The sequence below is a fragment of the Anser anser genome (assembly GCF_964211835.1).
Source record: "Anser anser genome assembly, contig: HAP1_SCAFFOLD_151, whole genome shotgun sequence".
Classification (NCBI taxonomy): domain Eukaryota; kingdom Metazoa; phylum Chordata; class Aves; order Anseriformes; family Anatidae; genus Anser; species Anser anser.
The window spans coordinates 2,914-17,912 of record NW_028153587.1 but is presented as its reverse complement, the minus strand read 5'-3'; the positions used below and the strand labels follow the sequence as shown (position 1 = coordinate 17,912).

The following is a 14,999-nucleotide window of genomic DNA, read 5'->3' as shown; positions in this document are numbered from 1 at the left end:
ATACAATCATAGCAGAGAGCTGGATTAATTCAAGGAAATCTGATACATCCTCCCAGAAGGGACCACACTTGCAATTTCTGAATTGTTTAAAAAAATAACATCAGTTTAAAAAAAAAAAATCAATTTATGGCTGTCAGTGTTTCTAATTACTTTTCCCTCCAACAAGCTTTACAATCTCCGTTAAAATTTTTCTCAAATGGAAAAAAAAATCTGTAAGGTATTCAGGGGTTTATGTGGCAGCACCACTATGCTTTGCCGTCCCTTCAGACTAGCCCTTCAAACCAATAATTCTTTCAAGTGTTTGTCTTGTTCTTACAGACAGTTATCTACGAGCTACCTCTGCAGCTACAGCTCAGCAAACTCCCTATGGCCCTCAACATCCACAGCCTATTACTGCTATAATCCATTTGACCTATGTATTGCAGTTCTTCTGATTTCACTCATGTGGAAGAAAAAACAAAACAAAACAAAAAAAACCCAAAACAAACAAACAAAAACACAACACTTTGACTGTTTAGCCTTAAATATTTTATAAATATTCCATATTTTTGAAATGCAACATATTGCTAATATATTTTTGCATTATTTTAGTTCTCATTACCAACCATGAAGTTATACAAAGTGAAAAGCAGCAATTGCCTTTAGATGACCTAACAGATGGCAGTGATACACTTTCCCTAATACATGGTAATAATATACTTGCTATGGGATCTGGTTGTTTCCACCAAGGATTAAGAAAAGAACTGAGGAACAGTTCTTCCCTACGAAAAAAGACAGCTGTATGGGGGTGGGGATGTAGAGGTGCTTTTTGTTTGTTTTCAGAAATAACATAGAAAATAATGCCAAGAAAGACAAGATTTTTATGAACGAGTAGAGGTCATGAAAATACAACTAAGGGACTGATATATGTGCCTTACCTCCTCCCTCTGGGTTCAACAGCTCCACTTTAAACGTTTTTTCTAATTCAGGAATAGTATTATCAGTGATGTTAACAGTAATGTACTTGTATCTTTCTCCTGGCTGAAATTCCAGTGTACCCACAACAGCCTGCAATATAAGAGCTCTTCATATTTTTGTTCAAGTCTAATGTTTTCATCCATATAAAAAAAAGAAACAGAACCTTCATTTTGTCTTTTTCAAAACATCTACTTTTCCTCACTTAAGCTTTAAAAAAAAATCTGAAAAATCTGTTTTACAAAAGAAAAAAAAAAAGAAGAAGACATCTAAGTTGACATACTGGTGAGCATCTGCATTCATGTACATTTTTCTTATTTTTCTGCACAAATGATCAGTTGGACAAGCAAGTGCAGATACATGCAGGTTATTTTGCTAGGCATATACAAATCCCAGTATGTACAAGCATAATGTTAACCTGTACATGCACTTGAATAATATGGTCTGTAACAACAGCAAAACTCACAAATTGCTACACTGAAAACTCTGTTAAGAAAAAAAAAAAAAGTTCAAAACCAGAGGCTTTTCCTAGACAATGCAACTTACTGCAGAGAAAAGAATGGAGAAGTCACATGATGTATATTTTTAAGTGAATATTACATATCCATTTGCCACATCACCTTGTAAAGTAGTCTTTCTGTGAAAGAATCATAGCTGGGCTAGAGCAGTCAAACTGAAAGCTATCTCCACGATAAATAACTCTAATTAATTCCAAAACAATTATACCACCTTGGCAGTTGCCATACCTGATAATCTTTGGGACTGAAAGCTGTGACTGGCACTGTTCTGTATTCCACCAGAACTGTTCCAAGAAGGCCTTGTGCACGAACTACCAGTAATCTGACGTGTCCAGCTTCTTCTTTAATAGTAATATGGGGCACAGAAGAGGCTGGAAGAATCATTTTATCACCTGGCTGAGGAGGTGGCCCCACAGAGAACTGGAGCAGACCTGGAAGACAAGAATTACTACTTACATGGCTTTTCATAACAAATTTTAAAGATGATAAACAATTTAAATAAAGTGATTGATAACATATCTTGTGATGGTTCTGAAATTAAAAACCACATATACCAGTATACCCTTAAGCCTCAATCACACTATTTCCAGAGATGTGCTGTGTGCCTTACCCTCTCTCACTGATATTCTTGTCAGTCTTGATAAAAGGCACAGCACAATAATAAAACCTTCTCTTCCCAAAAGAGCCTCACAGGCCACGGTTTTGCGTATTTACTGGTACAAGACATATGGAGAAATGACTCTCATTGTCAGGAATTCTCATTTGATGAAAAACCTGGACAGGATCAACTACATGCAGAGCCTTTATTTGCCCTCACAAGAGAATCATTGCTTGTTTGGGCAGGGAAGATTTGAGGCCTTTTTGTAAAATTATAAAAGAAAACTAATTCAGTATTCATTCATGTATATAAACAATGAATTAATTCAAGTCAGATAAAGTGGAATATATGAGATTGCTTCCTCAACTATTACAACCAAGCAAAGTTTTCATCTGACTGGAAAGAACTACACAATAATCTGAAACAAAGCTGTATAATTCCCATCATTGTTACCGTATGGGTGGTCACTGGCTTTGATGCTGATATCAGTAGTTTCCTTTTCTGGATCTATACTTGCTCCACTGGTAGGAGTTGAACCTAGTTTCCCATCTCCAGACACTGCAGAGACTAATGTCACACGGAAATATTCATTTAACTCCGGAATGTCATCATCAATAACATGCAAATTTAACACCTAGAGAAGGACCAAATCATGGAGAAATCAAACCATGCAACATTCTTTGATTAGTCAGTCAGCTGTATCTGCTGTATAGTTCTGAAAGCAAAGGACACTATTTTTGCTCTCCACATAAATTCAACTAATTTCTAAGATAACATTTTATGTCTAGAATATGCTTTCCAAAAACAATGCTTCCAAGCTACTGGAAATGGAAGGCATATTTTCTGAATTGTTTCAAACTACATAAATAAGTGATAATAAATACTTGTTTGGTTGGTTTTGTATATCTTCACAAAAGCAGAGTTTAATTTCCATGTACTGAACATGAAATATCTGATAAATTTTAAAATCTTTTTGAAATTATGCTTATGAAGAGACATTACAGTGATTAATCCAATTTAGAGAGCAAATAAATTGAGCTTATTATACCACCTGACACTTTGACCTGCAGATCATACGATTTACTAACATAACCTTGCTCTAAACACGCTAACACATTCACTTCAGAAAATTCCATCTTTCTTTATGTTTCGATATGGTCGGACAAACATATAGAAAACATTTAAGTAGCTGATCATATTTAGAGGCATGGTAATGAGTAGATTACAAATGTCAGTTGAAAGTCCCTTAGGATATCCCACCTGAAGAGCAGCTTGCTACCAGCCCGTTTCTTAGAGCCATGCACATTAGCTCCTCTGTATGTATGCAGTAAATTGGACCAGTAAGCTGTGTAGCAAGAGCCTACATCAGCCATTTTCTGCCACTAGATAGAGTAATGTGGGCCTCGTCTATGTTGCCATGCTAGAAAAGCTTTGGAAATTTCTGCTATATATGATTGTATGAAATGCAGTAATATCATTTCACAGAGAAATAACGCTGAATGAACAAACTATTATAACATGAATGAACTATTTTCAGATACCACACGCTTTTGCCAGTCATCACATTATCCAGATTCACAGTTCTAGTGAAGTCACTGGGATCCCTGCAAATGACTTCAGCGAATTTGAGTCCACATGGACTTCTGCAGCCTGATATAAGTGAAACTGAGGATGGTATTTTCTACTCACAATTCATCCTTATTATACAAACAATAATAGAAAGTGTATGTTGTTTCTACAGTACTGTGGTCCCGCACCACTTCTTCAAATAAATTTAACAATTCTGTGCTGTACATCAGGATTGAATTCATTGAAACAGATTATTTTTATTTCTATTTCTAGCACACGCTGTTTATTACCACAGAATTTTAATCATAGGACAGCCCACGTTGGATGGGACATCAAAAGATGAAGTTCAATGTTTCATGGAAAAAAAAAAAATAGATGAAATAATCCAGCACCATGTTCAACTGCATCTTAAGCACCCCTGGTGATGGGAATTCTACCATAGAACCATACATTGGTTTGGGCTGGAAGGGACCTTAAAGCCCACCCAGCGCCACCCCCTGCCATGGGCAGGGACACCTCCCCCCAGCCCAGGCTGCCCTCAGCCCCATCCAGCCTGGCCTTGGGCTCTGCCAGGGATGGGGCAGCCGCAGCTCCTCTGGGCAGCCTGGGCCTGGGCCTCACCGCCCTCTGAGGGAAGAATTTCCTCCTTCGCCCCCTCCCTCGCCCTGCTGCCCACGCTGCTGTTGGTGCAGCCCAGGGTACGGGTGGCTTTCTGGGCTGCAAGCACACATTGCCGGCTCATGTCGAGCTTCTCATCAACCACCACGCCCAGGTCCTTCCCCCCCCAAGGGGTGCTCTCAGTGCTTTCTCTGCCCAGCCTGTGTTTGTGCTTGGGATTGCCCTGGCCCAGACGCTGAGGTCGGGACAACCCGACCCTGTCCCTAAGGAAGTCGTTCCAGTAGTTGTAAAAAATTTCAAGACAAAACCTCTCCCACTCTATCTTTGTACTCTTTGCCCTCTGTCTTCTCCTGTGGTTTCTTGAGAAGAGAGAGCCTCTGTCAACTCTGGAGCTGCCCTTTAGGTACTGTAATAATGGGATCAAAGTCCCCTTCTAAAGGGTGAAAAGATCTAACCCCTTGAGTCTTTCCTTAGAGGACAGGTTCTCCAGCTCTTTGATCATCTTTCTGGCCCTCTTTTGGACCTCCAGTCTGCCCACATAATTTTTTAATTGTGGGCCTCTGTAGCTTTGAATTCCTACTCTTCAGTGTATCCTGGTATCCTGGTATTTCTTTTTTCTTTTTCTTTTTTTTTTAAACTAATTCAGATAAGGAATTTCGTAAGACTTTTAGAAAGCTTTCTCAGAAGCAGCTAAAGCTTCCCTTATGTATCATTTCTCTTTCTCTCCCCCAACTCAGAGATGCAATTCTGATTACCAATTTCAGGTGTCTCTAAGGCCAGAATATTGAATAATTTCCTTATGTTCCAGTTGCTCGCACACTTTATGCAGAGGAATAGATTAAAGCAGACAGTAATCATTTCAGGGAGACTCAAAAACAGCTATTGTTACAAGAACACCTTTAATCTCCTGTTTCTGATTTTGAATTTAAAAGGAGACAGAACCTGGATAGCCTTGAGTGCAAGAACAGCAATGAATCTTACTATTGCCTATTTAATTGTTGTGGACATAAATTTGAGTTACAACACTCAGATCAAACCTGATCATTTTCCAATTTCGAAAGTACATGGACTATCTACACTTTTTAAAGTATATGTACACATACACATAAATACAGTTAATATTTTTTATGTATATGTACATATATCTAATATGTACATGCACACATGGTGACTTTTGAACTGACATATACACAGAGCTACAAATAACACTTTCTTGTTGTCAGGGATGGAAAAAAAGAAAGAAAGAAAATATATATATAACAAAAAAATAACAACATAAAATAACAAAATAAAAAATAATAATAAGAAAAGCCATGTGAAGTAAACACTCTCTAGTATGCAAACCAGCCAAGCACCCTCAGAAGGTATTTTCCAGGAGGTTTGTAAAGGACAGGATGAATTGTTAATAGGAAGGTAGGGTTTACCTCTGATCTCTGCCAAGGAACGAATGTGATAGTGCCACTGCTATTAGAAAAATCGGTAACAGAGTAATTAATGCCAGTGGAATCAACCTGTGAGATAATGTACTTTATATACACATAGTCTAGGGCTCCCCTTGTACGCTCCACAACACAGGATATAGTGGAACCTTCATCAGCAGTCTGGAAGAAAGCAAAAATTTGGAACGTTTATTACTGTCAAAGTAAATCAAGGCAATTTCATTAAATAACACGAAAATATTTAATGCCAGACAAATGTTCAAGTAAAAAATTGCTGTCATGTTACTTTCAGCTCTTTTGGAGTGTTAGGAAGCTGAAACTGACCTTGATGCCAATCAGAACAATCCTAGTGGAATCTGCAAAAGTCTGATGCCTCCCTGAGGACTATTAAGGTAACAAATAACAATACACTGCAGTTCGTCCTGGACACAACCCCTTTCCTAAAACTATGCGTCAGAGACAGAATCAATATGCTTGAAATGTACCTGTCGAAAGCAAATGAAACTATTGCTTTATAATAACGTCAATATTGTAATTTTCCTTAGCAATAATTTAAAGAAAGATTTGGATCAGCACTTTCTCTAACCAGACACACTATGGATAGAAATAAACTATACCATCATCATTCAGAAAAACAGATTTTTCTCTTCTACTGTCCTCCTTACAATTCTGTATCTTCACAGATAACATGACTTCTGCAGCGACAACTTCACGTCTCTGGAATGAAGCTTTAATTGGTACTGACCTTCTATTTTAGAAAATAACGTTCATAAAATTAACATAGAAAATAATTTTATCTGAAAGTTATTGGAAAGGTTAAAGCTATCTTATGCATTAGATAAATTTCAGGGCTGCTTTGTAAGAAAGCATAGATACTGTGTGTGACTTCAGCTGCCTAGTAGACAGATATGCACAGTTAAACTACTGGTAAAAAAATGCTGTGTTCCTGCATCACCACTAAGAGCTCTAATACTTCCCTGGTGAAATGGACATATGATAGGTGCAAAACAATTACCGTGCCATATAATTATTTTTTTTCTTCATGGTTGGCTGATGATCTGTGGCATCACAGCGTATCAGAGGTACTTGAACCTGAAGGAATCTATTATCATAGCATATGGTAGGCACACAATAAGCAAACTGAACCAAACTGAAAACTAGTATCACTCAGGCAAGACAGTTATTTTAAAAACATCATAAGCACTTTGATTAAAAAAGAATGTAATTAAAGCTCATAAGAGTTCCCAAATGAAAACTATATTAAATTTTTTTTTCCACAAAATAATCCAATACCAGTAGAGATAGCTATCATGTTATTCCCCCTTATAATTGATTAAAGAAGTAAAGAATGATTTATGTTTATTTCAAGCCTCCTCAAAAAGTAGCAAGTTTACACTCTGCATATAGAATGGATACCACTGAAAAAAGATTTCATCTGTTAAAACTAAAACAACAAAAAAAACCACTACTAAATCAACCAACTGACATCAAACATATGCAAATTATAACTTAGTTTATGACAGCAAATGAAGGTGGAAAAATCCATAACACTTTGTCATTGCATGATCTCTAGTAAAATTATCTCAAACACATCATGTGACACAGAAAACTAAAATAAAAATCTTTGCAATAATCCATTCTCAAAAAAAAACCAGAGAATTAAATCTTACATTTTAACTGGTAACTCAAATGTAACAGAAGTGAAGGTAAAATATTTTTCTAGAAAAAAAAAATTAAGCCTTAGTCTTCAGTTTATATAGTAAACTAAATTTTCTTAACCATTTTTTTCTTTAGTTTTTTAAAATTATATAGTAAATCCCAGTGGAACTGAGGTTGTATTAACAGAACATATGCATCTCCAAATCCTAGGAAAACTTTGCTTAACCACAAAAGCAAACACTGCAAAATCTAGGGTTTGTTCAGGTCACTTGGTCCTGCCATTTAGCTTTCTGTGCCTGAAATATCACCTACAATTTCCATTATGACCACCTTACCTCAGGGATACATGCTCCAGTGAAGCCAAATAAACCATTAGCATTATCACTTTTCTGTATTCTTAATCTTGCTGTGGTGTTTTCTTGTGAAATTCGAGCTCCACCACGCACAGAAATGAGCTTTAGTATGAATAATTCTTCTCCTTCTTCCTCTTTGTCATCCTTTGCAGACACGATGAATGATTTATTGGCCTCTCCTTGCCAATACTCCAAATACCCAGAGACAGGGTGGACATCACTTTTTGCAGGAGTTGCATGAAGTTCATAGATCTCTGCTCGTGTCAACTTACGCTCATAAAGCCTTACATCCTGCATTAACCCTGTGTACCTACTGCTGCCGTTGATTCCTGCTCCAATTCTTACTATTCCTGGACCTGAGAAGGAAATTATAATTTTTTCTCATGTTATTGTATTTGTATGAAACAGTCAGCAACTGACTACCTGTTTTTCTTAAAAACCAATGGTAAACTGTTCATTGTCCCTGGATGAGGAATCATATTGATCTTGAGATCCAAAATCAGGAGGTTCCTTGAGCCTCATCTCAATGTTACAGGTAAGTCCTCACAGGCCAAACAATTCCATCCTATGCTGTCCAAGTTTTTCATCCTATTAGTTCTAGCAGCACATTATCATCATCCCTCATTTTTATAAGTCTTAGAGACTTGAGGCTCCCTCTTTCCTCCACAGATTTTCAGAGCAGAACTGCAACCCCTTTTAGCCCTTGTTTTGCTGAACAAATCCTACTTTGTTTCCCTCTGCTAGGGCAGCTGATCCATTCTGATGATACTCATGATTACTGCATTAACCCTTCTGGACATCCATTTCATCCACCACACTGTAATTCCATGCAAATTCCAAACTCTTTTTACAACAGCATTTATATTTCTCTGTCTCCAAACTATAGGATCACAGCTGCCTCATATTCATTCCTACTCTATCCTGTTCTGTGCCATGCTATGCTCTTGTGCTAAAACACACACATCAGCTGTTTTCAGTTGCCTTTCAGAAAACGAAAGAAAACAAACAAACAAAAAAAGCTGTGCTCTTCAGTGTATTGTCATACATATGACACTGAGTGGCAGTTGTAGAGATGAGCAACCACAGGAACTGATAAAAGTCCCAGGGCACAAAGTGGAGGATGCTGAGAAAAACTGGGCTGCTATGCACACCACTGTGTATTACCCAACATTCAACGGAGAGAGATGACATACTTGCCTTACTATTGCATTATCCCCAGACACACGCCATCCCCACTAATAAAGAAAATTTACAGCACAGACATATCCTTCTAGCAATAAAAGCATAATTGCATTTCACATATATTTGTTCTAGAAACCGAGGGAGGGAAAAAAAAAAAACCTCTCAGCCTCTCAGCTTAGCTACAGTACTGCAAGTGTGATGGAAATTACTAATTGCAGAAGTACTATTCTTTTTACAAATGGAAAATTTGATTTCTTAAACTTCAACCTGGAATTTTAAAAGCAGAAATAAAATAGTACACCATACAATTAATAGTCCTCTACTCTCACTCAACATCGCAGCAGTTTGAATTTTTTAGAACATTCACACAATTTCCATAGGCTTTCTGAAAATCCTCAAAGAATTCTTATCCATTCCTTTCAATTAACTTAACAGATATAATCATTTCAGTGTATTTCTTCCACCTTTGAAGTGGCTAGACTATGCATTTCAGAGCTTTATATATGGAGAAAAATAGCAAAGGCTCACCATCAAGAATTGCTTCTCCTTTTAGACTCTTCATTCCTCCCAGAACTAGAATTCCATCAACGTAAAATTCAATTATACTTTCATCCAGAGTAATCAGAACGTGAAGCCAAGTATTCTCATCCAGGTATTTCATGACTGATGTTTTAGCCATGTATGTCATATTGGACCCTAATGCTGTATAATGAAGCACTACAGAAACATGAGAATCATTTGTCTGAATTTTCACACCATAATATAAAGTCCCATTATCGTTATCCTTTTCAACTATATAGCCATCTGTACTGACATTAGGAATTAACCAAGCTGAAAATGTAAAATTGGTTACTGCATTATTTCCATTGTTATGGGTATTCAGGACCGATAATGCCAAATGCATCCTCTTTTCCACTGAAATACAGAGCGTCTGTTCCACTGTGATGGCGCCTCATGTGGGGCTGTGATTGTACTGAGCTTGGGAATGATCCAAGCAACAAGAAATCTACCATTGATGGCAGTCCAGCTTGGAAGGTACTAGACAGTATTTCCCAACCTAGTCGGACAACACCAAAGGTGCCTTGCTGTCTCCAGATGGTGAAGTCCGTAATATAGGAAAGGTCATCTTCAGAAAGAGTATCTTCCACTATCTCTCTGTCCTGGCTCTCTGGATCTATAACAAACACTCCAAAAGGGTCATCATTGAAAGGGATCATGACAGTTACAGTAGGACTGGTTTCAGATAACTGACCACCAGGACCAGGAGACCCACCTGCGTAATAGAAGTTAGAGTAAAAGTTAATGATTAAACAACACACTCAGAAAAAAGTTTCAAAGTACTTTTTTTTTTTTTTAATAAAACAAGTTTCTAAAAAAACCTCAAACCCTCCTTTAAGATCCTCTGGACTTATAGCAAATGATCTAACTTGAAAATTACATAGGTTAATTGTATTATTCTTAAAACACTGTGCTGATGTAATTTCAGTAGAAAACAAACCCACATGCTATTTTTCAGCTGTAAAACACACAGATGTCTTTCAGGTGAAACATGACAAGGTCCATCTTTTCTTAATTAGCCAATAAGGTAGGTTACCTTTGATTCGTCTGATAAGCATGGGGGCCAAATTCAATTCTTGTATTGCTCAAAGACTTACAGGAATAGAGAATGGCAAAATCTTGCCTGTTGCCTCTGATACAGAAGTACATACACCTTGCAGAAACAGTAACCAGTTGTGTGTTAAAACTGCTGCCCAGTCCTGGTGTTAGTCATCTATCTTTGCACAGTAAGAATTCATGATATGAAGATCATGTTGTGAATGGAGAATCTCCGTGTTCAAAGTGTACAGTGATCTACCTGTTATAAGCAGGAAATCTTTTGTACATCCGTATGGACTTCACTTACAGGAAAGGCCAACACACATTTTCACTTGTATCAGAGCACAGAAGACCATGAATAGTACTAAAGTGGAATTAATCCAGATTAGGAAATGTGTCCAGTAGCAATTTAAAGTTGTAATTTAAGTCATGTGAAGTGGTAACTACAAGTATTTTACCTCCTCTAGGGAAACAAACAAACAAAAAAGCAACCTCTATTATGGTAGACACACATAACCTTTAATACCTTTGTTATTTCTTTGTTAGTATCTTTGTTTTATATTTTGTGCATGGAGATCTATGTATCTGAAATTCAGAACTCTTGGTTTTTGAAATGAAACTTCTGAACTTTAAGAAGTTTAATTTCAAAAACCAAGAGGCATCCCTTTTAAAGTTCAGATCACCAAAATGTGTTTAACAGTAATTCGGGAACTGAGTAACTCTCTATATATGGAAATCAAGATTAAATGAAAAATAAGACCTAAAACCTTACCAGAAAAGCATAGGATATCAAGACATGATTCAAAGCAATGCTCTTTCTAGTGTTGGTTTCTTTTTGATTGATTAAACATAACTCTTTTCTACCAGATATGAAGGAAATGGTGATATGGAAGACAATACCTGAAGCATTCACCAACTTTAGAATGTAAAATTCATTGAATTCAGGAATTCTATCTGAAATGGCACGTAGTGTTATTGACTTCGACCTTTCACCATCCATGAAGCACACAGTCCCATAAGTTTCATAGAATTCTTCTCCTGGCTTCAGTGCAGAGTTATTATCAAACAACTGCCAGGTCAAAGAAACATTGCCGAAGTGTCCTCTGTGTCTCAAAATCCTGTTCAGTGATACAGAAAGAATGAGAGTCCTGGCAGGCATGCATCAGCGTTGAGTAGAAAAGGAAAATGTGGAGACTCCTTTTACTGTAATCTTCCTTACAGTAAGAAGTAATATACTATGTAATATAAAGTAAAATACTAATATACTACAACTGTTCCATGAAGCCTTCCTTTTAAAGGCAACCACGTTTGCAGTACAATTCTACTCCCGGAATACGTACTTTAGAAAACAGAAGTAGCATACGCAGGTCCATGCAGAATACTACTGTGAAGCTACACATCACTGTGTCTTGTAATTCCAATTTATAATAATAAATATGAATGCATAATAGTTCAGAAAGTTAACATTAAAAATTAATATACTTGGACACTCTTAGACAGGAAAGAGAATCATCTACATTTAACCACAAACGTTTCTCCTTTCAGTCATCAAGTCTACTTAAACTTTTTCTTACACTTGTATTAAATTAGAATTACATTCTGAATTACATTCAGTTTTGAAATGTAGCATGTAAACAAAGAAGTAGCTTCTGAATATAAACCTGTTCCTCTGAAGAGCAGGCACAGCTTCTTGCAGTAGGGTTAATTACCAATTACTGAGGGAACATTGTCATAATATATGCATTTTATAACACCCTCTGGGATAAGATGCTGTTGTTACTCCAGCAGATGATATTTGCAATAATACAGAGGTTGTATTAGTAGAACGAGTAGCTATGCCTTATTGACAGCATTCTGACAATATAATTTTGTATAGGACTTCTCTGAAAAAACATAAGAACATAAGAAAATGTTAGAGCCACAGTACTAAGCCAAGCTGCTTCTGGGATTTGTGGATATCTTCAAAATCTGTTACCTACAATAGCCTAAAAAAGTGACCAGTGACCTAAATGATTGTCCTGAGTACATTTATAGCTAGCTATCTAATAAACGACTTCATGATGGTGAAAACCTATTTTTAATGGGTGTAGGAGCTCCTAAAAATACCAGTGATGATATGTCAGTGCTTTGTGTATGTTGACTATGTTCATTTACAGAAACAAACAAACAACAACAACAACAAAAACACACAAATTGCATTACGTGATACATTTTTATCTGAAATCTTTTAAGGTTTTCATTAGCTGAACTAATTGGTTGCTAGGAAATGTATGCCATCAGTGGACTGGTTTGCGGATTGGATTAACTTGTCTGTGGGAGTTTGATATTTCTATGGTAACAGTTTCTTCATTCTGCTGTGATATTTGATCTGTGTCTGATTGTCTGTTCCTTTTCTTCCTCATTAGTCTGCCTTAATCACAGTGAATGAGCCCAGGGGCAGAAATGAATTTGTGCCGCTCACTCTAATTAGAGAGAGGGGAACCTATGGGACGGTCGTCATAACTTTTGAGGTGAGTTTATCCAAAAGACTTCATACAGTAGTCTGTTGGATTAAACTGAGAGGCTGTAATCATAATTTATTGAAGTGTTTGCAAAAGGGGAAGAAGGACAAAATACCTACATCTACATTAGGTAGATCTGTTTCATAAAAGGGATTCATATTAACCGTCATATAGAAAATACTGTAATTATCTGACTGTTTAATTGACTGTTTAACGTTAAGAGGTACTAGAGAAAACCGAGTATATTCTGTCATTTAGAAAGGTACGTGAGGCAACATCAGTATGTATTACTAGAAAATAATGCATATTAAGTATGTAAGAAGTGTCTTATCTAAGTTTTTTTAATTTTTTTAAAAAATATTTATTTTACATACAAATATTCAAGTGAGTCTTTAATGATTATCCCAACTTTGAACTGTGAGTGCTCAGGATTTGGTGAATTTCTGTATCTATAATCATCTGTATCTTGATCTCTATCTTGAATCCCCTGCAAATGAAGCTTTTGAAATAATTAATCATGTTGAATACTTATCCTGTTATTTACATATGTGATTTGAATGTGATACAATTACTGACTTCATTGCTTTCTTTTTCTTATCTAGCTCAGACTCTATTATTTACTTTAAAATTATATATAAAATCTTTCATATAGATATTTCTGTACTAGTTGCCTGGTCCTATAGGGTAAGGCTTTAATCTAGACCTCAAAGCTTTAGTCTAGACCTGTCAAAACCAGAAAAGCTTTGCACTGGATTTTATTAATACTAAATATAGCATGAATAGTTAAAGTACTGAATATGATTCTCTGTGCAATTTTTTGCAAATATGTTTGTTTTAAGGTACAGTAAATCTTACTCTCTGGACAATTACTTAGGTCTGTCTCACATCATTATATATGTATGTTGAAAAATAATTTACAAAATGTTCTAAAACCAAAAAATCCCATATGACCTTTAAGAGGCTTTGTAGTATTTTGAGTTTGACTGTTAAATTTAGTATCTTTAATATCACAAGTTAAGATAGAAGGGACACAAAACCAGTAAGTACTATTACTTTGTCTTGGAATTTATTATGAAATACTATTGATTCAAACTGAATTTGCATGAATATCCTTTCTGTAATATGAAAGAGTCAGTTATGCATCAGAATATACTAAAGAGTCCCCATAGGCCTATATGGAAGTAGTTTTCTTCCTCTTATTCTGGAAATACGGGATTTCTTCAGAGTGGTTGTTCTGACTTACACTGTCTGCCAGAAAAGAGCAGATTTTCACAACTGAATGTTCATGTAAGTTGTAAGTTGGAGATGGCTGAACAGATAGTCATTTGTTATGCAAGTCACACTGCATATTGGTTATTGTACTTGCACTGGATTTGTATTCCTGCTTTATAGACTTCTCATCAGACAAATCAATTCTTTGCAGATAAAAGATGGTCCAAACCCAGCTGAAGAAGACCTAAGTCCAGCTAAGGGAAATATTACATTCACACCTGGGAGATCAAAGCTGATTTATAATTTAACAGTGCTTGATGATCAGGTAGGAACAAGCTGACTTCATCTTAGGCTTTGATACGTAGAAGGTTAACTGAAGTTCTGGAAAGACTTAGAGTAATAAGTTACAAAAAGGCTTGGCTTAAATAAGGTTAAAAGCAGTTCTATTTGATGAAGTGATGTTAAATTTTGGCTCTCTGGTCTATTATTTTTACTCTTTCCAAGCTCCCTCTTTAATTCTCATCAGTGAATAGTTTTAGTTTATGTGCATATCCTGGCTGAGCAGACATGTTATCTTTGTCACTAAAGAAAGAATATTACACATTGAAGATTCACAGGGAAAAGGCAGATTCAAAAATATTTTTTGTCGTTGTTTGTTTGTGGTTTTTTTTTTTCAAATATGTTTCAGGGTAGAAACATATTTGAAAAAATCCTAAAAATAGATGAGATTCCTGAAACAAACATGCAGTCTTGTGGAAAGCATGAATACTAGGTGATAATTAACATTTTTCTGTTTTCAG

The 14,999-nt window shown here is 36.2% G+C and overlaps 1 protein-coding gene and 1 long non-coding RNA gene across 2 annotated transcripts in view; both read right to left on the bottom strand.

The window, feature by feature from the left end:
• The window catches only part of LOC310891883 (adhesion G-protein coupled receptor V1-like), a gene marked incomplete at its 5' end in the record, with an annotated part of 34,849 nt that extends 33,805 nt beyond the window's left edge, over positions 1-1,044 (bottom strand). Inside the window, one exon of the mRNA XM_083854109.1 lies at positions 918-1,044. Coding sequence (XP_083710235.1) covers positions 918-1,044 — 127 coding nt within the window. The remainder of the gene's footprint in view (positions 1-917) is intronic.
• Positions 1,045-5,204: 4,160 nt separating this feature from the next.
• LOC310891881 lies at positions 5,205-9,571 on the bottom strand. Its single transcript, XR_014577758.1, has 3 exons — positions 9,419-9,571; positions 7,691-8,064; positions 5,205-5,858 (listed from the first exon to the last, which is right to left on the bottom strand). It is a non-coding gene; the product is annotated as an uncharacterized lncRNA (long non-coding RNA).
• Positions 9,572-14,999: the final 5,428 nt, after the last annotated feature.